The sequence below is a fragment of the Pempheris klunzingeri genome, chromosome 6 (genome assembly GCF_042242105.1).
Source record: "Pempheris klunzingeri isolate RE-2024b chromosome 6, fPemKlu1.hap1, whole genome shotgun sequence".
NCBI classification, from domain to species: domain Eukaryota; kingdom Metazoa; phylum Chordata; class Actinopteri; order Acropomatiformes; family Pempheridae; genus Pempheris; species Pempheris klunzingeri.
The window spans coordinates 26,488,829-26,509,591 of record NC_092017.1 but is presented as its reverse complement, the minus strand read 5'-3'; the positions used below and the strand labels follow the sequence as shown (position 1 = coordinate 26,509,591).

Sequence of the window (20,763 nt, the reverse complement as noted above, 5' to 3'; positions counted from 1 at the left end):
GGATTTGGCTACATATTCCACTTGTACACTGCCAGCAGGCCTGGCCCAGTTCAGCTCCACATGGATGGATCCCGCAGTTGGAACTGGACTCATGGAATACAAAGCCCACGCTGGTGATCATCATGCCTGCCTCTCCGAGCCCACTGCTCTCCGGGAGCCTCTCCACAGCCCTCTCCTCCTGACACAGCCTCTCTACTCGGAGATCCCCTGGTCGCTGCGAGCCCCCTCGCCATGAGGACGACTGCTCGGTGATTCGGTGCCTCAGCACGCCTGCACGAACCACAGACCCCTATTTTTGGATCGGGCTTTTGTTGGCTACACACAGGATTTATCTGCGCTGTGGGCTTTCTTTGTGTCAAAGGGCTTAACGCGGAGTGCGCGGACGGCAACAGAGCGGGGGCTTTGCTTCACCCGCTGTTGCGCCCAGCTGCTCTCTTTGTGGCCGGGCCGTGATGGCAGCCGGTCGCCCGGAGGCGCAGGACCACCCGCCCGAGAACGGCTTCACCCCGCTGGAGCACCCAGCGCCCCGGCTGTTACCGCACATCGACGGCTCGGTTCTGCCGTCTCTGGGGGGCTTTGGGAAGCACCAGAAGCAGCTCGTGGTCCTGACCTGGATACCGGCATTGTTCATCGGCTTTAGCCAGTTTTCGGATTATTTCCTCCTGGCGCAGCCCAATGGCACGTGCGTGCAGCCCCTCACGAACCAGAGTAACTGGACCGCGGCTCTCCCGCCGGTCACCGTCACCACCGGCCTGCCCGCGCTGCAACTCAAAGCCAACGGCACCGGGGAGGGATACGGCGACGGCGGCGGCGGCGGCGCTTTGCTGTGCGCCTGCAAGGAGTGGAGGCTGGAGCTGCAGACGGGACTCAGTCAGAATGTGGTTACCAAGGTAACGAGCGAGCAGCAGATAGTCCCAGCGCGTGAGAGCTCCCCGTTCACCATCCTCCTCATCCTCCTCACCACCCTGCGTCTTCATCATCACAGCATAATACTCCAGAGCTACCACAGCTGACTGACAAGTTACCCACTGACCCCAATGTGTGTGTGTGTGTGTGTGTGTGTGTGTGTGTGTGTGTGTGTGTGTGTGTGTGTGTGTGTGTGCTGAGCTCAGAGAGGACAGCAGCTGATGACTACAGATATACTGTAGCATGTACAGTGTGTGTGTGTGTGTGTGTGTGTGTGTGTGTGTGTTGAGCTGGTTTAAATCAGTATCACATAATAAAATAGAGCATTTATTCCCCCCCTCCATATTTTAACCATCACAATCTGACAAATTAACACAAACTCACACATTAAATAATCAAATTGACATGCAGTTAATTGAGCTGTGTTTCACTGTTCACGCATTACATCACACATAACACTTCACTTGTGCAACGCTGGATTACCAAATGGGCAAAGTGGGCAACTGTCCCAGAGCCAGAGAGCAAGCGAGGCACCGATAAACCCCCTTTCCTTCACCGCTTTGTAGCTGCAGATGTAGATACATTTAATGAGGATCTCAAGTCTGCCTGATGAACCGATCTGCTAAATAAGGGTCGGTGCATCCCTCCACATTTCCATTATATTTGGGAATATGCCACATTAAAGCACTGACATAACATTTGCTTCATAACCTAAACTTGAAAGCCTGTTTTGAAGAGTGTCTCTGTGCCAAAATCCAGTTTAAAAAACCTCCATTACTCCAGTTTTGTGCTCATATGTTGCATTATTCCTAAACTGATGTGTTTAATCGCATTACAGCCAACATGGAGCCAAATATGCAAAGAAAAAAATCATACATGTTGTAGAGAGAGTGGAAGGAACGGGGCTCCTAGAAGGTTAATCCTGCCATTCACAAACAAAACTTGAGTAGCTGAATCCAATTTAGATGACAGGATGTTGTAAAATGGTAAGATTGGATGGTCAAAGCACCATGATGCCATCATCCAGCTCTGGCATGCGTGCACGGCTGCCATCGGTGTGCACAGATAACACCACCGCTAATGGACCGTACATAATAAACCCCATACTGACTGAGTCCTCCGCATCACCACCGGCCATTTCCCAACTAAAACCATCAGTCATAACCAATAATCATCTCTCTCCATCCGCTCCTCTTTGCTCGTCCGCACAGTCGGAGGCTCGGCGGGGAGTTCTGTAAATCACCGTTACACACTACAGCACCGCTCTCACACACAGCCCTTTCCCTTGTAGACACTTTCAGGGTCGTGCACAAACACAGAGTACACATCGTGCTTCCACATGTGTCCTTGGCTGAGTTTCAGATGCTGAGAGCAGCAGCGGTGTGTGCACTGACCCATGGGTTTAGAGGAAAGAGTGGAAAGCTATTGATTTCTTTTATTGCAGACGCGCGCCCACATTCACACTCGAGCTGCTCTCTCTCACACACACACACACACACATATATATACACATGCGTTTTTCTTACACTGTTTTTTTCCTCTTGAAGATGCACATTTGAATATTTCAAAAGCCTCAGCAGCATGTTTGCACACTCATCAGCCTTCATGAATTATCAAAACAGTGACTCGGAGAGTGAAGGAGTTTGACAGACTTCTGATGGGAGATGCCCACATTTCTTTTTGTGTCTGTGAAGCTTTCAGATTAAAACTGCTCAGCTGCTTGATGTTTAATTCCCTTTTATCTCGTTGTGGGTGGTTTTCTCTGAAAAGTTGACGAGTGTTCCTCTCTCTGTCTTTGTGCCTTGTTTCAGTGGAACCTGGTGTGTGACTCAGCCTGGAAGGTGCACATTGCCAAGTTCTCTTTGCTGGTGGGCTCCATATTTGGCTACCTAGTGATGGGTGTCATGGCCGACTGGTAAGTTTTGTGCCTCTATCCAGCTTCTGTTAGTCATCCCCCAAAGATCCATTCATCTAAATAACAAAAAGGGTTCTCTCTTACACCTGCACATATCTAACCTTGCAGTTTTGTTTCATTTGTACAGTTATTGAGATATCTGTCTTTAACATATTTGCCTCCAACTCTAAACAATGTAGATGATTTAAATGTTACTTCTGCACTTAAAACCTTGAAGATTTATATCTAAACAAGTTTATGATCTTTGTTTAAAGAGTTCACAGTCATGTTAGTGGGTTTGTAAGGCTGCACTTTGGTTCCAAGTCGGATTTAACAAACTCTCTTGACCGGACAAAGTTGTTGTAAAGTCCACCTGTTCATGAGTAGAGATGAACAGGTAAGATTTGATCATTAGCATAAATGACGTCCCTATAATTGTCACATACGGCTGCCTGACGTCCTCCGTTAGTGGGAAAGTTTCACCTACAAAAAAATGGAGCTTCAGGTCCTGCTGGCAGACATGAGCAGACAAGAAGACAACAAGTTCTTCAGCGTTAGTCGTCAGCAGTCGTGTTAGATGAGCCGAAAACAATTGGAAAACACTAATAGCACAGCTGTCAACGACATGTCAGAGCAGAGCTGCACTGTCACAGACATAAAAAGTGAATGACATGAAGTCAGATGCTGGAAAATGTCTTTCCAAAACAAAAGCGCTCCGTGACTAAAATGAGAGGCGGTCAAGTGGATGTGAAAGTCACGGAGATGGATGAGGGAATATCTTAGCTCAGAGACGGTGCTGTGAAACTGTTAAGCGTTGCGACAGAGGATGAACTGAACAGAAACCTGCTTAAAGACCCTCAGGCTGCTGTCAAACACAATTTCCAGACAACTGCAAAACTGTCTAAGTTGTTGTGCTGAAATTTGGCAGAAACATCATAAGTGTGTTTCCCTACGGTGCAGAGATGCAGACTGTCTGTACACGACAGGTCTGGACCACATTGGTGAATTCTTTCATACCCAAGAGGCACAATTTATTTGGTAGAAGGCTCCAATAAATAGAGCGTTACCAGGAGATTGTGTTCAGACAGACAAGTTCCTATTGAATTATTTAAGCGACACTTTTAAACCTGTGAGCGCCACAAACAATCTCTCCAAACACGGACAATGAAAACTAATGTGTATTTGCCATTGGGTGAAGTGACCCTTCATTCATCGCGTCACGTCTGCAGCCCGTGAGCCACCTGAGCTGCCTCGTGGGAAAAAGAGGCCCTTCATTGTGCTTGGGATCAGTAGCCATGGAAACAATGTAAAGAAATGTGCAGGCCGGCCAGGCCTCAGCTCTGACCCGACCCACTGACCCGCTGACCCCCGCCAAACCAGGAAGTCCACAAAGCCTCTTTCACCCGACTTCACATCAAAAGCCTCGTTCCTCATTTGCCCCTCTGCTCCTCTCTGTCTCGAAGGTTTGGTCGACACCCAGTGTTGATTCTCTCGGTGCTCTTCATGCTGGTGTTTGGCCTCAGCGTTGCCTTCTCCGTGAACGTCACCATGTTCAGCACCTTGCGCTTCTTTGAGGGTTTCTGCTTGGCGGGCCTCGCTCTCTCCCTCTACGTGCTCAGTAAGTACTTTCTTTCACTTCCTCGTGTCCGTCTGCTTTTTTATTTCTGCTTTCCTGCTCTTGGATTTCCTCATTCCTGCTCCTACTCCTGCACTTTAGTGTTTAGCTGATCCAGTCGTTACTGCTTGAGCAGCACTCTCTCACTAAACTTTTAATAAATACTTTGCTCTTGTCGCACAACCATGATCCCTGCAAACTGACCAGAAATCCCAGTACTTTTATCCTTTCATAGTTAATTATCATTATTCAAGGAGAACACATGAAACTGCATTAACTGTCTTTTATGATTTGCCTTTTTGGGTGTTCCAGTCATCCAGACATTTAATGCTCGTCTTTGTCTTAAAAGGGAATAAAAGGGAATCTTATCTTATATCTGGGGCCATGCATGCACTATGCATTGTCAATACAATGCAATAATAAAATCTGGCACATTGATGGAAATACGTCTGAGGATATATTATTCTATCACTGACCAAACAAAGTCTTCTATGTTACAATATGTGAAAATGTTGTAAATCCACAGAAATGTAAGAAGAATATAAAAATACTGTCAGAAGTAACCTACAGTCTGGAGACTGAAGTGTTCACTGCTTAGTTGCTCTTCAATGATTGTTGGAAAAATACCTTCCTGACCTGAACTGTGTCCTCACACTGTCAATCACCGTAATAACACCAATTATTCAGACTTGGAGCACCGTTTGGGCGTTAAAATATCAGCAGCTCCTCCGTTATCAGCAGATATCACAGCTAAAACTTTGGAAAGAAAAATAAGAGAGAAACTAATGTATGTGCATGCTGTGTGTTGAAAGCACCAGGGGGGTTCGAATCGATAATCATTTATCTTCTTATTGTCTATATTTCTATATTATTGTCTAAATACGGTGAGATGGTTGATGAGAGACTATCACAGAAGCTGGTGCAGTAGGAGTTAGCGTGGATGTGATGTCAGGACTTCTTCTGTCTTTAGCTGTTTCCAATTACTGGATATGTTCATTACAAATTACAGTACTTTCAGACTTCAGACTTACTTTCAAGCTAGTTTAACAATATAAAGCAGAAGTAGCTGTTTTTTTCCTCCTCCTCCTCCTCCTCATCTAAAATACTTTCCTCTACTCCCCTTCTGCAGTTCTGCATAATAGCCAGTGGCCAAATGACACCAAACGGCCTGATAGCATTTTCATTTTTCCCAGAGAATGCCCTCACCCCCCTGCTGCCCCCCCGTCTCACCCTCTGTAGGCCTCTCCTCTTCCAGGCCAGCAGGAGATTAGTCATACATTATGCGGGAAGCGAGGGCAGACTCGGAGCTCGGGCGACGGGGCAGGTTTTGTCTCTCTCAGCGGGGGGGCTCCTGATAAACCTCTCTGCTGAGCTGCTTCTGAAAACAAACAAACAAAATGGACGACGCCTCCGAGCCGTTTGCAGAGACACTCCTGAGAGTTGAATTTCATCTGCGATGTAAACAGAAGCAAACACAAATAATGTTGCATTACGTGGCCCTCTAAGTCCAAAGTCATGGGGAGTTGTGAAAATGAGAGCAGAATAGGATTTATACGCTTCAGATATCATTTGTCTGAGATGAAACTTGAACTTCAGGCCTGTATTTATGCATTTAAGGACATAAGTTTGTGATACTGGTTGGTACAAGCCTCTACATGAAGATAAAATAATGCTGCTTGTTGTTCATGTGATTCCAAAGTTCTTTTCTTTTTCATTTCTCTATTTTCTAAAACCAGTTAGTCAGAGAAAAGTTTGTTGCTGCTGTAAAAATGACCAAATATTTTTCAGGATATTCCATCAGTAGTACATTCATGACATTCAGCTTTAAAATGTATTATTCAGAACCAAGTCTGGTCTGTTCTTCTCAGTAAGTAACTTAAACATGACATGAGTGCATTTAAATCTCAGGTCAGGCAGCAAAAGTGACAAAGCTTTCTTTTAAACTTTGGCTCCTCCGGTGGTGCTAAAAACCTCCAGCTCGGCCAATTTATCGTGTTCTTGATGGTTTCCTGTCAGGCATTGTTTAGATACTTGATGTCTCTGTAAACCCAGGGCACATTTACTCCTCTACAGTTTACTCATACATCTCACATACACTTTACTCATTTTCCTCCTGTTATCACAGTCTGTGATAACATAGTTGTGATGGGAGACGATAATGGGATAGCTGGGTAACGGAGTGTGTGTCTTTGCTGTTTGTGTGACAGAACAGATTGTATGCACGCACTTTGAAGTGCAACAAAAAAAAAAAGGTGTTTGTGTGAGTCTGTGTGAGGTGTGGATGAATACAGTAGGAGGAACAGTCGGCTCCCTGCCACGGAGTGACTCGCTTTGAAGTAAACTCACATTATGACAGCAGATAATAGACACTGCCTCCCCATCAACAGTAAAAAAAAGACATGTAGAATAATTTACACATCCATACATACTGCACTAACTCATGAGCTATGAGGGAATGCAGCCCAGTTTGCACAGATGCAAAGTGAAATGAAAGTTCTCATTACTGTACCTTGTTTCTCCTCCTATTGTTTGCCAAGAGAGGTACAATAGTTGCCCTGCAGGACAGAAACAGTCGATCAGTATTTTGGCAGTGACACATTGTTTCACTGTGTTGGCCGTGTACTCCGGTGCATTGGATTTTTAATGAAGGAACGACAATGAGCTTTAATTTGAAGGCGTTCACATTCACAGTGGGTAAACACAGTCAGCTAATTTTACGACAGTGTGGTTGTTTACATCCAAGAACAGTCAGTTCAGTTTTATGTGACCAAAAGTCATTGGACAAGCAGCATGAACGTAATTTGTCATATTTAAAAGAAACAATCCTGCATTTTAGTAGTTTTAACCATCATATCTTTCAATAATGGTAATAGTTTACTCACCTGGTAATCCTTGGCAGCCTCCCATCCGAGCGCTGACCAGGGCCGGCACTTCTCAGCATGCAAAATCAAGAGTGTGCTAACGGTTGTATGGCTGTAAGATCCAGGCTGAGATCTGGGAATTGGGCAACATCACCAAAAAATAGTCACACAGGGTGAGAAACACAAGTAGTCAGACGACCACACAGGCTTTAACTGTCCATTTTAAACATCCATTAAACCTTTTTACAAAGGTACTCACCGTAGTTGTGCACTCTCACAGGTTCATTGCGGGGGAATCAGGGATTTTCCAGGCCTGTACTCAAGCCTGCTTCACCTCTCGGTTGTTTCTGGGTTTTTGCCTTCAAACTGGTCTTCAGCAAGTGAAACACATGATCAGTTTGATTGACTTCACGTGACTCACTTGGCAAGAAAAAACATGCTGCTGTTTGTCGCCTTGTCTGCATATTAAGTGTCATTATCCTGCTGCATTATGCTAAAACTGGGGGTCTTTGTATAAAAGGGCCAGATGTTTGCACCCATTATGGCCGTAAACACCCTGAAATTAAAACTGAAAGGGAGCAATTTAACATCAGAGTCAGCGTTTCATCTCAAATAGAACTTGGAGAAAGACAGAGGCAACATTTTCAACGTCCTAAATCTGTTCTGTGATGTAGAGAAATGTTAAAACACAGCAGGGACATGTTATTGTAGAGTCTGTTAGGCTGCAGCAGGAAGCAGATAACATAAAGAAATACAAAAATACGCACGTAGCACACATCCACAGCATTGTATTATGGATGAATGTATAGCGAGCGTGCATGCGTACATGCTGTCGTTGCATTATTGTTCCTGTCTCCATACAGAAAGACTCTTCCTGCCTGCGCTCTCCTTCCCTCCTTTCATTCTCTGTGCAACTGCAGCGCTCAATTCATTTCTAAATCCAGAAGCTCTCTGGCCCTTTCCATTTTCACTCACTGCTTCCCTCGACTCTCCTCTCCCCCATTCATCCCATCCTCCTCCTCCTCCTCGTCCTCCTCCACCTCCTCCTCCTCTCTCTCTCTCACTACCATTTTATTACAACCAACACTTTCTCATTTTCTCGAGGCTCATTTGAAATCTCTCATCGCTCTGTTATCTCTCCGCAGCACACGGCACACAATAAACTCCACTGGAGCTGCAAGCAGAAGCATTAGTTTACTCTGCTAATGTAAATGCATTGATGTGTTTGTGTTGTTTGCATATTTGGTTGTTGCACCAATTCTGCACGGGTTTATTAGTTTGTAATTTAGCACCTTCCTCTGGGCCGTCCTGTGGGAGCTGTGAGGAGAGTGCTTCACTTGTTTTCCTCTACATTTCTAGACAGTGCATGTAATACCACCTTGCTATCATGGCTGTGCACTATCCAGTACATCTGGAAAATATTATTATCTTAATACAAGTGCTGCTTGGGGAAGAAAGTATTAAAAGACAAACCCTTTGGGTATAAAAAAGCCCTGCATTTTAAGAAAAAGTAGTGAGACGAGGAAGTCCAGTGTGAGAGTTAGACACATGGGTTTAAGAGTGTTTTAAAGGCAGCAATGATTTTATATTTCTTTGTGATGATTGCCAGGATAACAAGATAAATATGGGAATCAGGTTTGTTGCCAGGAACGTCCACTCACAAGTATTTGATTGGCAACTGCAAAGCCTAGCTGGATGATCACAGCTGAGCTTAGTTCAACATTTCTGCTGTACAAGAGACCTCTGTGCCGGCCTCATGCAGATTAATAAGCAGACTGTAGTTCTCCACAAGATAAGAGACCTTGCTTAAGACTTGACAATCAACTTGACCTGTAACTTCAAAGCAAAAACAGAGATGTCTCAAGTTTTGACTTGGTAAAATCCTAGAACAACAAAGGTTATTGTCACCATTCAGAGACCAGAAAGTCTTTCAGTTTACATCCGATTTTCGCATAAAAGACTCGTCAGTGGACTTGAAATTCCCCTCAAGGACACGAGACTTGTTGGGACTCGTGTTTGACTTTAACTTGCTGCAGAAAACAGTTCTGGGTTGGAACAAACAGCTGCACAGCAGTTCACTATATAAGCCGCAGGAGTCGGTTAAAAAGTTCCTACAGATTCTTTGGGATGTTTTGGGAAATTGTGTCAACATTTGAATTCACGCTGTGAATCCCAGCTGAGTGGAGCTGCTGTAGCAAGCTACATTTTCTAGAGCCACTTGTCAAGAGCCTACAGGGAGCGAGCGTTCATACTCACAACACAGATTTTCGGTGGGTGAGGCTGGCTTGCATCGACCCAAAGGAATTTGGCTGCAGTTCCTTTTACAGCAGCGAGACAAGGTTAATGTCTTTGTCTCTTCCTCTCTGTCTCTGCTCCTCAGAGAGTTGGAGATAATGACAAAACCATGGAGTGTGTGTGAGTGTGTGTGTGTGTGTGTGTGTGTGTGTGTGTGTGTGTGTGTGTGTGTGTGTGTGTGTGTGTGTGTGTGTGTGTGTGTGTGTGTGTGTGTCTGGGGATGACTACTGCTGACTCAGCTGGGTCCTGTCCTGTCATGCTGTGCCCTTGTCAAGCCCTTTTTCCCATCCCTGCTCTATGACTGTATGAAGTCATCCACTTAAGGCAGTAAAGATCTCAAAGTGTTCACTTTGCAGTGACATAAAACAGAGAACAGCAGCAAAAACCCTCACATCTGAGAAACTAGACTTAGATATTGTTTGTTCGGACAGAAATATGTAAGTGTGTAATGAGATGAAGTGTGTACAGATGATCGTGTCCCTATCAAGGTGAATTGGAATAATTCTGGTGACCCTCTGACACTCCTGGCACCATCAGCACATCAACGTTTTGCACTATTTTTTGAGATTTTATTGGCTGAACAACTTAAATAAATCATTTGGTCTATGAAATGAAAAGAACAAACAGTCCAAACCCCCAAAAAACAGTCACACATCATCACACTGAGATGCTATTTAGTAGTTTTACTACTGCGGCGCTCTGACATTTCCTCTACCGGAGTGTCACTGACATTTGTGAAATGGTTTACAATAATTTTTTGATCATTCATGTGTCCTCCGTGGCACCAGAATGAGTTTTAAAGGAGAGGGATCCAGCTTTGGATGACGTAATTAGCCGAGCCGACTGTTTTTGTACAACTAAACATGCGAAGAACTGAATTCCTTCTTCTCAGTTAGCTGCTTTCAGATCAAAATGGTAGAGCAGTGGTCCACCAACCAATCAGTCAATATGTTGTATCCCCACTAACTCACATACAGACTATGCCAACAGCTTCATCTAGAGAAAAATAATTCTTTTGGTACTCACACTTCATAATCACAATCAAAAATGTATGGTGGCTGATCATGATTGGATTTAAAGATCCAAAGGCTTATTGACAATGTTCTATGACTGTAATACCTAGCTTAGATGCCATGATCACTCAATTACCAGAACACCTGAAAGTGAAAGTCCCGTCCCGCCTTTACTGGCATCCCTTGAGATGAACTGTAATAACTTTAGTGATCCCTTAATTTGTCATGTAGCCCCACGGTGGCTAACTCTAAATCTAAAGTGTGTATAAGCACCTGCTCCCTCCTGATACATCCACATCAACCATGCTGTGCTTCTCACTCTGAACTCATGCTGTTAAAAGCCAATTGTCTCTCCGCTCTGTTCTCATGCCCCAGGCAAGGTTAGCAAGGGAGAAGCAGACAACAGAGAGTGTGTGTGTGGTGCTGCTGTCAGCCATTTGTCATCACAGATTAGTTTGGCCATTAGATCAGCTGCTTTTTGTTGCCCTCTCTTTGTTTTTAGTGTCCCTTCCTTCCATTCCACTTTTTGTTTTCCTCACCCTCTGCAACTGTTCGCTTTCGGATTCAAAGACAGCGGAGAAGCTGCTTGGTGAAAGGAGGAGGAGGGAGGAGGAGGAGGAGGAGGAGGAGGGAAGAGGAGGGAAGAGGAGGGAGAGGAAGGGGGTTAGGAGGGTGGGAAGAGGTGGGGGAGGGTGGATTTACAAAGAGTGAGGGAGGCACTTCAGCCCTGATGAGCAAGAGGGAAGAGTGGGCAGGAGGGGGGTGATGGAGGATCAGCCCACATGGGGAGGGGGCAGTGAGATAATCAGCACAAGGAGAACCATTCTCCCACTCAGCTGGAACAAATGGTCCTTGCCAGCGGATGAGTGTGTGTGTGTGTGTGTGTGTGTGTGTGTGTGTGTGTGTGTGAGTGTGTTGAAATCTCCCCTGAGAGTTGGGGAGTGGTTTTTGTTTTCCAAGGTAGGTTTAGGGATGCATTACCTTTGCCAAGGTACAGTTGATTTCTTCCGTCTGTGTCTGGCTCAGTCTGATCCAGGCCTATTGACTCTGCGGAGAAGCAGCAGCACAGAGACCCAATGTTGTGTTGTTTGTCAGAGTAGATCGACGGAGAGACTGCAGTGGTGGAAAATAACTAAATACAGCACGTGTAAACAGGCACTGTGCTGAAATAAGATGTTAAGGTGCTTGTTGGACGACATTTTAATTCTTTCATTTGTGCAGCTGTCTCCCCTCCAAGTATAGGCCAGTGTCAAATGATCTTTTTTCTGGGAAAAATCCTTGAAAAACCTTTATAAAAAAAGAGCTATTCAAGTTTCTAAGTGATCACAGTATCTTTGTTATATGCCAGTCAGTCCACTTTAAGTAGTCAGTGACCTTAAAGCAAACACGAACGCTAAGAGACTCTCAATTCTTGTATTATTATTATTATTAATATTATTCACAGCTGCCCTCAACAACAGAGACCATGAAATCTTAATTCACAGGCTGCATGACATTAAATAGGTTCTCTTCATACCTCAAACAAAGGAGTTTCAAAAATTCTCTCTGGAGTTCCACAAGAGTCAATTCTTAGCCCACTACCTTTTAATCTATACATGATCCCGATAAGTAACATAATTAAGAATCATAATAAAATCATTCGTACGCAGATGACACACAGCTCTATATATCTTTTTCTCCTAATGACCTCAAGCCATTTGATGACCTGGTAATATGCATCACAGACATAGATTATTAAAAGGCGAAACAGAATGATTTACAGGCAAACATGAATAAACTCTGAACGTTGGCCCCAAAAAAACAGCGACAGGAAATAACTTCATACCAGATTAAGATCAAGAGCTGATAAAGGTGTTTTAATAAAAACTGTACCTGCAGTTAAAGCTAAACTCAAAACCTTCCTGTTGTCTCAGGCATGTGAACAGTGTTTGTGTGTGTGGGTGTTGGTTTTGTGGGTATGGATGAATATATGTTGTTTTCTTTACTGTCATTCTGTCTTTGCATATACCTGATGTTTTTAATGTTTCTTTTTAAATGTAAATCACATTGAGTTTCTCTGAAATGAAATGTGCTCTATAAATAAAGCTGCCTCCACTTGCCTTTATGCTACTTCATTCTTTGCAGATGAAGGTTTCACATACAAAACATTAATCACCATCGAATAATATATGAAACCTTGTCATACATCAAACTACTTAATGACATTTTAAAACAATAATCTATAAGATATATACGTTGAAATCACAACACTGACTTATTCACCTTATAAAGTTGTCTTTACGGAGCAACATCATATCACCACTGGACTCTAATAAGATGATGCTTGTGTTCAACTGGTCTAATACTGACCATCTTTTCAGCGCCGTTTTGGTCTCCACCATCTCCTGAGAAAAAAAAATCTGGCTCTGTAGCTGCTAAATGCTCCTCTATGTTCAGCAGTGAGTTGTTAACTTTGTCTGTCAGCTGTTGGGTGCTGGGTAGTGTGCAGAGGTACGGTTAGAGAAGAGTTTGTGAGTTGGAAAACCAAAAAAAAAAGAGGAACTACAGAGAATAAGGTAATATTTTTGGTATCAGTCAAACATCCATCACAGTGAATGAAAAATGGTTTAGGTAATCTGGCTACGCTGCCACAACCTGCGCGTTTTTTACATTGTGCTATTACTACTTTTACTCTAGAAGTTCTAAATAGTCTTTGCACCAAAGGCTGACAGACGGTGAGATGGCACGAAGACAGGGTGAAGAGAGAGAAGAAGGCAGGCAGGTTGAGGATTACGGGGTCAGAGTAATTTCCCTACATCTGTTTTGGTTCCTGCAGGGAAGGTTTAAGGCTAAAACTGTCTGTCTGGGGCTGAGGAGGACAGAGATGAAGGGATTTACAGTAATGCCTTTCTTTTCTCTTTCTCAGCCTCTCTGCCTCGTGTTTTAACTGTCTTTCTCTTATCTGAAAATCTTTGTCATCTTTAGGCCTTTGTTTTTCTTTCCTCCCCTCCGCCTTTCTCCATGTGTTTTCTGTCTCTCTTTCTCCCTCTTGTTAGTCTTTATTGTCATTCCTCTGGTGATTCCACTGGTGAATAGAGGGGTTTTTCGTATCCTTTGGGGGGGCTGAAGTAATTTGTATTCTGTCCCTCTCTCCCTACTTTCTCATGTCCCTCCCGTTCCCTTTCTTCCCCCTTTTTCTCCACAATAAGAAGTGATGGTACACGAGGTTAGACAGTCTCCCTCCTCCCCCTCTTCTTCCCTCTCTCCTCACCCTCCTACAATGGTCACCTTCAAAAAGACCTTGCCATATGGGCTAGGCCATCTGGACTGTACCATGTTACACACAGTAGGGGAGGGGAGCCCAGTCGGAGGGAAATTAAGGGACAGTAACAGTGAAAAAAAACTCACCGAGCAGCTGAACCCTCTCAAAAGCTTTGACATAGTCCATCCTAAGTTCATAAAGAGGTCTGGTGTTAAACTAGTGTGTTCTCCGGGGAAGTATCAGTAATAGGAGTCCTCAATAATTCAGAGAGGAAATTCAATAGTGGCTCCACCATTAAACAAACACACACATCACACTCTTCCAGCCCATTAAAGCTGCTGCTTAGTTTATGGCGGTATTCACATCCACAGACACACACAGCTCACACATCATTTACTTGTCTCCACTGATGCACCAACAGTAAAAGAATCTAAATGTTATGTTTAACTAAATCTCCCTCTCTCTCTCCTCTCTCTGTCTCTGTATTTTAGGGATCGAGCTTTGTTTGCCAGGCTGGCGCTTCTCCATGACCATGGTGGCCAGTTTTCTGATGGTGGGCGGGCAGCTACTGATGCCAGGGGTGGCCGCTCTGTGTCGCAATTGGCCGGACCGGGATGACTGGCAGGTCCTGCAGATCGTCATAATCAGCCCTTTCGTTCTGATGCTGCCCTACGTCTGGTGAGTCCCACCCTCGGAGGAATTCCACAGCAGGGGGGGCAGATTCTTCTCGCGCTGAGCCAGGCGACGGCTTGTACAGTACACACTGAACTACACAGTACTGAGCACGATCTGCTTTTACTAACGAACAATACTCTCTTTCTCTCGTGGTTTGTCTTCTTCGCCTCTTCTGTTTCTTCTTCTTGCTTTCACAACATATTCTGTTCCCATTCTTCTTTGTCTGCTCTCTCCACGTCCTTCCCATTCCTCTCTCTTTCTCTCTGTCTCTGCAGGATTTTTCCCGAGTCGCTGCGCTGGTTGCTGGCCACCCAGCACTACAGGCGGTCCAAAGCCATGATGCTGCGCATCGCCAGGAAGAACCAGGTTGACATGACAACTGAGCCGAGTGGAGTTCTTACAGGTGAGGAAGATTTCAGGAGGGAAATTAAACAAGATGGCAAAATCCATCTCGCAGTTAATTCATACTTTCATCTGCTTTATCCACTTCATGACACAAATCATTTTAATTTGCCATCTATGTTACGTCGCTGCTGCTTCTTGCCGTGTGATGAAATGGTCATGCAACGAACACAAAGACAGCGACGCATGCACAAAGACACGGAGCTCTCCTTTTCATGTATGCAAACATGTTGTAGTTCCCAAAGCAGCTTTTCCCAACTCTATACATGATGAAATGCAGTTGCAATCAGACAGACACATACATGCACCTTTAGATCTTTAGGCATTTCTCACTGTAAGATCAATAAAGTCAGACATGAGTCTAAGGCTGCTACTAATATTTATGCTCAGTGGACTTTAACCTCTCATCATTTCATCATAAACGGTCAGACAACAGTGACCACCACACTTTTGTCCAATTAACAGAACAAACAAACAAAGATATTCAATTTACAATAATACGATGAAGTAAATTATCACATTTTAGAGGCTCAAACTAGGGATTTTTTGCCATTTCTCCTCAATAAAGAAGTTGGTAATGAATTGTTTTGCAACCATGCAGACCTTAAAGAAGTGATTTCCTTCACTTAAATCTCTCCTCTCTCTGTCACTGACACCTCTTCCTCCCCATCCTTGGTGACTTATTCATTGTTTCTGCCTCTCCCAGTGGCCAAGCAGACCGATGATGAGAGCGGGTAAAGGGATGTGCTGTATATATCTAAAGGCCCCACAGCACATTAGCTTGTCTGTGCCGAAGGTCCCTTAGCGGCCGGTCTCTTATTACCTTCAGAAAGGAAAGGTCTCAAGGTGTGCGTTTCATGTTTCCTACCAGAGCTGGAGCAGGAGCTGCACAAGAAACCCCAGAGGACCTGCATTGTCAAGATGATGAGCACCAGGAACCTGTGGAAAAACATTGTGGTGCTGTGTGTCAACTCGTAAGTGTGTCGTGTTTGTGGCTGAGCTTGCACGGTTTCTTTTCTAATCAAAGCCAACATCCGTTGTGTTGAGAGAGCATGAATTACTCATGAGCTCGTCCCCCAGAGAGAAATGAAGACATGTATGTGAGTGTAACCATCACTCAGGTCTCAGGTCCCACCTTCCTGTCTGCTTCCTCACTGTCTTTCTTTGTGTGTGTTGTTTGTGCAGGCTGACGGGTTACGGGATCCACCACTGCTTCGCCCGCAGTATGATGGACCCGGAGGCCCAGCCCACTGCTCTGTGCCACGCGGACTATTACACTATGGCTGGCATTGCCGTGGCAACCTGCTTAGCAGTTTGCCCCGCGGTGGGGTTGATGGGTCGGCGCGGGGGGCTGCTCACTTTTATGATCATAACAGCCCTGGCATCACTACTGCAGCTGGGTCTACTCAACTGTGAGTAATCACACAACCTGTAGTTACTGATACCACACCTCAAAGTTTGTATTTCAGAGTTGCACCTCCGCAGTTCCAGTGATGACTCATTTTTGAAAGATGTGTTTGATTTTAGACAGAAGCAGACAAAAGCATCTCATTTCTAGCTGGCATCACCCAGAAGTTGTAAGTTTAAGCTAATTAGTCCAAGAGTTGTTCTTTGGTATTACAAGACAGAATGTGAGATCATTACTACTTTAGGAAAAACAAACTTGGGTAAGACACAAAGTTATGAGCTTTATAATTAGTTGTTGCATTTTCAAGCAAAATTAATGTCTTTTACGAGAAAACTGCTTCAGGCATGAGGAGAAACTGATGAAAGTATAATTTTTACAAGTGTGCTACTTCTCTGATGTCATGTTGAGAAGACTCCCAAGCTTAGACAGACCTGCTGTGTTGCTAATGTTCCATATTATGCACATTTACAGGTTCATACTTGTACTTCTTGAATAGACTCACATAGTTTAATGTTAAGGCTGCTGCAGCTGTTTTCAGCCTCTGTCTGAACACTGTTTTAGAAAAACACAACAATCTTCATCTTTGTGTTACAAGGAGCTGGCATTAGAGTGGAAAAAACAATGGCAATGGTAATGAGGTGGACTCAGGAGGTTTTCAGTGGCCAGTTGGCCTGCAGAAGGACTGCAGGAGGTCACATGATCAGCAGATCCCCGTTTTGACATTACAAAGGGAGCAAAATCCAAACAGCATGTTTTTTTTACACACATCTTCTAAAAGATGGAGCAGGAGAAGAAAGGGGAGAGGAAAGTCTTTTCTCAGAGTTTAAGGGTCTGTAGACACACCGGGGGACACGAATGTATGTGGAACAGACATTAAAAAGTGCATTTAGCAGAATGTGGAGCTGTGATTGGACTGTGGCTGTTTGGGGAAAGTTTAGCAAAAGTTCAAGAAAAAAATACCAAACTAAACAAAGATCAGTTCGGAAAGTTATGAAAAGCCCTGGACACACATTGCAAAACAGGAAGTTGTATTTTGCATGCCATCATTAAAACAGTGCAGACTACGGTTCAACTCTAACAGGAGTTTCCCCTCATTCTCCCTTTTTTGACCTACATATGCAGCACAGTGCTCGTTATTTCAGGCCTCAGTGGTGAACTGCTCAGAGTTCTCCTGAAGGGTTTTTTTTTTTTTTTTTATTATTCTGCTTGTGTGAGTCAGGACTGTGCTGCCCTTTGTGCTGACTAATGACATGTTCTCCTCTCTTCTATCCTCCCGTGCTCGCTAATGAAATCCAGTGATCGGGAAGTACAGCCTTCGCCATGACACAGGTAAAGCTCCCGTTTGTGACATAAAATGATTCATTGAGATAGTAAATAATTCTGTTGAGCTGTGATTTTTAAGGTGCTTGTGCCATATTCATATAAGCAGCCTAATTTGTGCCCCTGGCTTTATGTTAAATGAGCTGCTTCATGTGTTTCTGGTATACTTAACGTCTCCTTGTCCCCCTCTGAGCAGTTCTGCGAGACACTCTGAACAGGAAATTCTCGGTGGCCTTCTCCATCATCGGCATGTTCTCCTCTCACGCTGTCAGCACACTCAGCATCTTCTTCTGTGCTGAAATCACTCCTACAGTCATCAGGTGAGCCTGGATAATCATAAGCACACAAAACAGCACTTAGGGAAGCCCTCTTGCTTTTCATTACAACTATACATGCGGTCGTTGATGCAGCACCGTAGGCGAACACCAGCTGTGTGTCAATTCGCTTCTTATGTGCTACTTATTGTGAAAGAATACTGAATGACACTAATTTAATGATGAAAAAAATGTCTTCAGCATCACAGCTGTGCTGCACAGAAGCCCCTGAAATAACAAAAGCATAGTCGAAAAGAGAACTGACACTCGGTATGGACAGATACCGTTAGGGGAAGTCCTGGAATCAGCAAAGTCAGACTGGTGTTTTCCTGGGAATGTCTGAAGTCTTCAGAAAACCATTATGCTGACTCTTCATTGACTCTAGTGTGATTATTACGTTATTACCATGTGTACCAAGCTCTTGTTCTCATGCTGCTCACTGGCTCCATCTTGTGGATCAGCTTTGACTGACAGGTGAGCGTAGACCTGACGTCCATAAAGGGTTCAGTATGCTCCAAACGAACTAGAACGACAGTCCAAAGGGGACAAAAGAGTTCCTACCTGCTGTGTCGCCACACTTTTGAAGGCAGGGCTGAAGAGTGTGTCATCATGGAGAAGGGTGAGACAGGGGCGATCACACTCTCTCCTCAAAGGCATTCATGGTATCGCACTGGATCGTACACAAATAAATGGCACAAGTAGTTGAGTGAAGACTGAAAAAACAGAAGTTCAATGAAAGGTAATTATCGTTGATGAAAACAAGATGTGAAAAAAACATTTTCATGAACTGAAATGAAAATAAAAACAGCTGACACAGTATTATGTTTACAAAACAAGCTAAAATTATCATTATTATTATATTTCTGGCCTTTTTGAATATTGTCGCTGACAAATCCCCCCTTTTATTACATAAAACACACTAAAACTAAACGAAAACTAAGCATTTTCAAAAAATAATAACTAAACTAACAAACCTGATTTTTGAAAGTAGATAAAAGTAAAAGTAGAAAAACTCAAAACCAAAAAAAACTAATAAAAAATGCTTATTGGTTCACATCTGGTTAATCACTGTGTAAAGTGTTCAGAGAGATACAACAATAATAATAATAGTAATAATAACCAAAATAATAGCTTGGATATATATATAGTGTCTTTCAAGAAACTCAAGGATGCTTTACATAATATGACAAATAAAAACAAAGAGCAGGAGCAGAGTCAGGCAGTGAGCTACACAGCCCCGATTCTGAAGGTGAAGACGTGAAGGTGGAGTGAAGTTTCCCTCTTTGTGCTTCATTTGAAGCATACTGATGCCTTAAGAGCCCCTGGTGCTGCAGCTACAGTTAAACCAGCCTGTCTTGCTCATGGCTCTGCTACCCTTCCTCTCTCTCTGTGCAGGGGCGGAGGCCTCGGCCTGGTCCTGGCCAGCGCCGGCTTCGGCATGCTCACTGCACCCATCATGGAGCTCCACAACCAGAAGGGCTACTTCCTGCATCACGTGATCTTCGCCTGCTGCACCCTGCTGTGCATCATCTGCCTGCTGCTGCTGCCTGAGCCGCGGGGCCAGCCCCTGCCGGAGAGCCTGGCCGACGGAGAGACCTTCACCCGTCAGACCCTGCTCCACCCAGGAGAGCAGCACCTCCTGCTTGCCAAGAACGATGGGGACTACTCCCGCGTCCACGACACGCCGCTGCACCTGTCAGCCACTGGGGGCGCCACAGTGGCAGTAGCCACCGCTCTGGCAGCGGTACCTGCCACATACGCCCTGGCGACTGGTGGGGAGGTGATTGGAAATCGTGCCATAGCCAACGGGGTGTGAGCATCAGAGCAATACTCCACTCCTGTGCTATTAATTGCTCAGACATTAACCTGACTGGACTCTTAGGGGGGGAAAAAGAATAGTTGAGATGAACCACATGAACTGTTGTGATGGTGAGGTTTGAGATGGTGATGATAGTACATTTGTGTAGTTTGTAGTGACTATGATTCATTCAGGAGTTGCCAAAAAATATTGTACTGGACTAAGTTAATCTGAAGTCGGTGTGTGTCAAATAATACGAAAGTCTTCAGTGGTGTTGGTGATTTTCATGCACTGCTGTCCGCTCTGTCGAGAATGATTTACAGGAAGGAGAAGCAAACTAGAGCAGACGAGCTTTCTATAACGCGTGCTCTGATAGTTTTCTGTTTGTAGTTTTGACTCGCTGAGAGAGGATTTCACTGCATCTTATAATTCTTTATACGTTATTTTGCACTAAATGTCAGAGACACAATCAAGTGTTTGTGATTTTCAGCCAACACATTGGACACCCAGGGATTGGCTAAACCACTACCACTGTTTTTTGCATGAAAGGGCACAAATAGTTTTACATGTTTTTCCTCCTTATTTGTGGTTCCCTCTAGAAAGAAGTCCAATGTGGCACTTTATCCTCAGAGGTGAGGCGAGGTCAGTGTAGACGCTGATTTTTTTTAAAGTAAGCATTACTGCTGTTGGTGTGGGTGTATGATGGCTGCGTGAACAGCCGGAGACCTTGGCAGACTGTGTGTGTAGCCTGTAGAGACTGTGGTTAACGACGAACATGAATCTGAGAGTTGAGCGGACATTAAAGTGACCAGTCGGCGTACTTCTGTATGTCTTATGATGCATCTCAGCACTGAAATGGCTTTATCACGATGGCTCTGTTCTTTTTTTTTTTTTTTTTTAACAAAACAGAGAATGTAACTTAAGAAAACCAGTATTTATTTTGTCATGCTGCCAAGGGCAATTTTGTTGCTTGAAATACCTCCTTAATTAGCAAATATTTCCACTCCGATTCTCACTCTTC

At 44.2% G+C, this 20,763-nt stretch overlaps 1 protein-coding gene across 1 annotated transcript; it reads left to right on the top strand.

Annotated features, from left to right (window-relative positions):
* Positions 1–452: 452 nt before the first annotated feature.
* On the top strand, positions 453–19,760 carry LOC139203092 (solute carrier family 22 member 23). Its single transcript, XM_070832756.1, has 10 exons — positions 453–890; positions 2,718–2,821; positions 4,264–4,418; positions 14,317–14,503; positions 14,776–14,903; positions 15,774–15,876; positions 16,088–16,314; positions 17,607–17,639; positions 17,827–17,950; positions 19,340–19,760. The coding sequence occupies exons 1-10, from the start codon at positions 453–455 to the stop codon at positions 19,758–19,760; spliced, it is 1,920 nt and encodes a 639-aa protein (XP_070688857.1).
* The last annotated feature ends 1,003 nt before the right edge of the window (positions 19,761–20,763 follow it).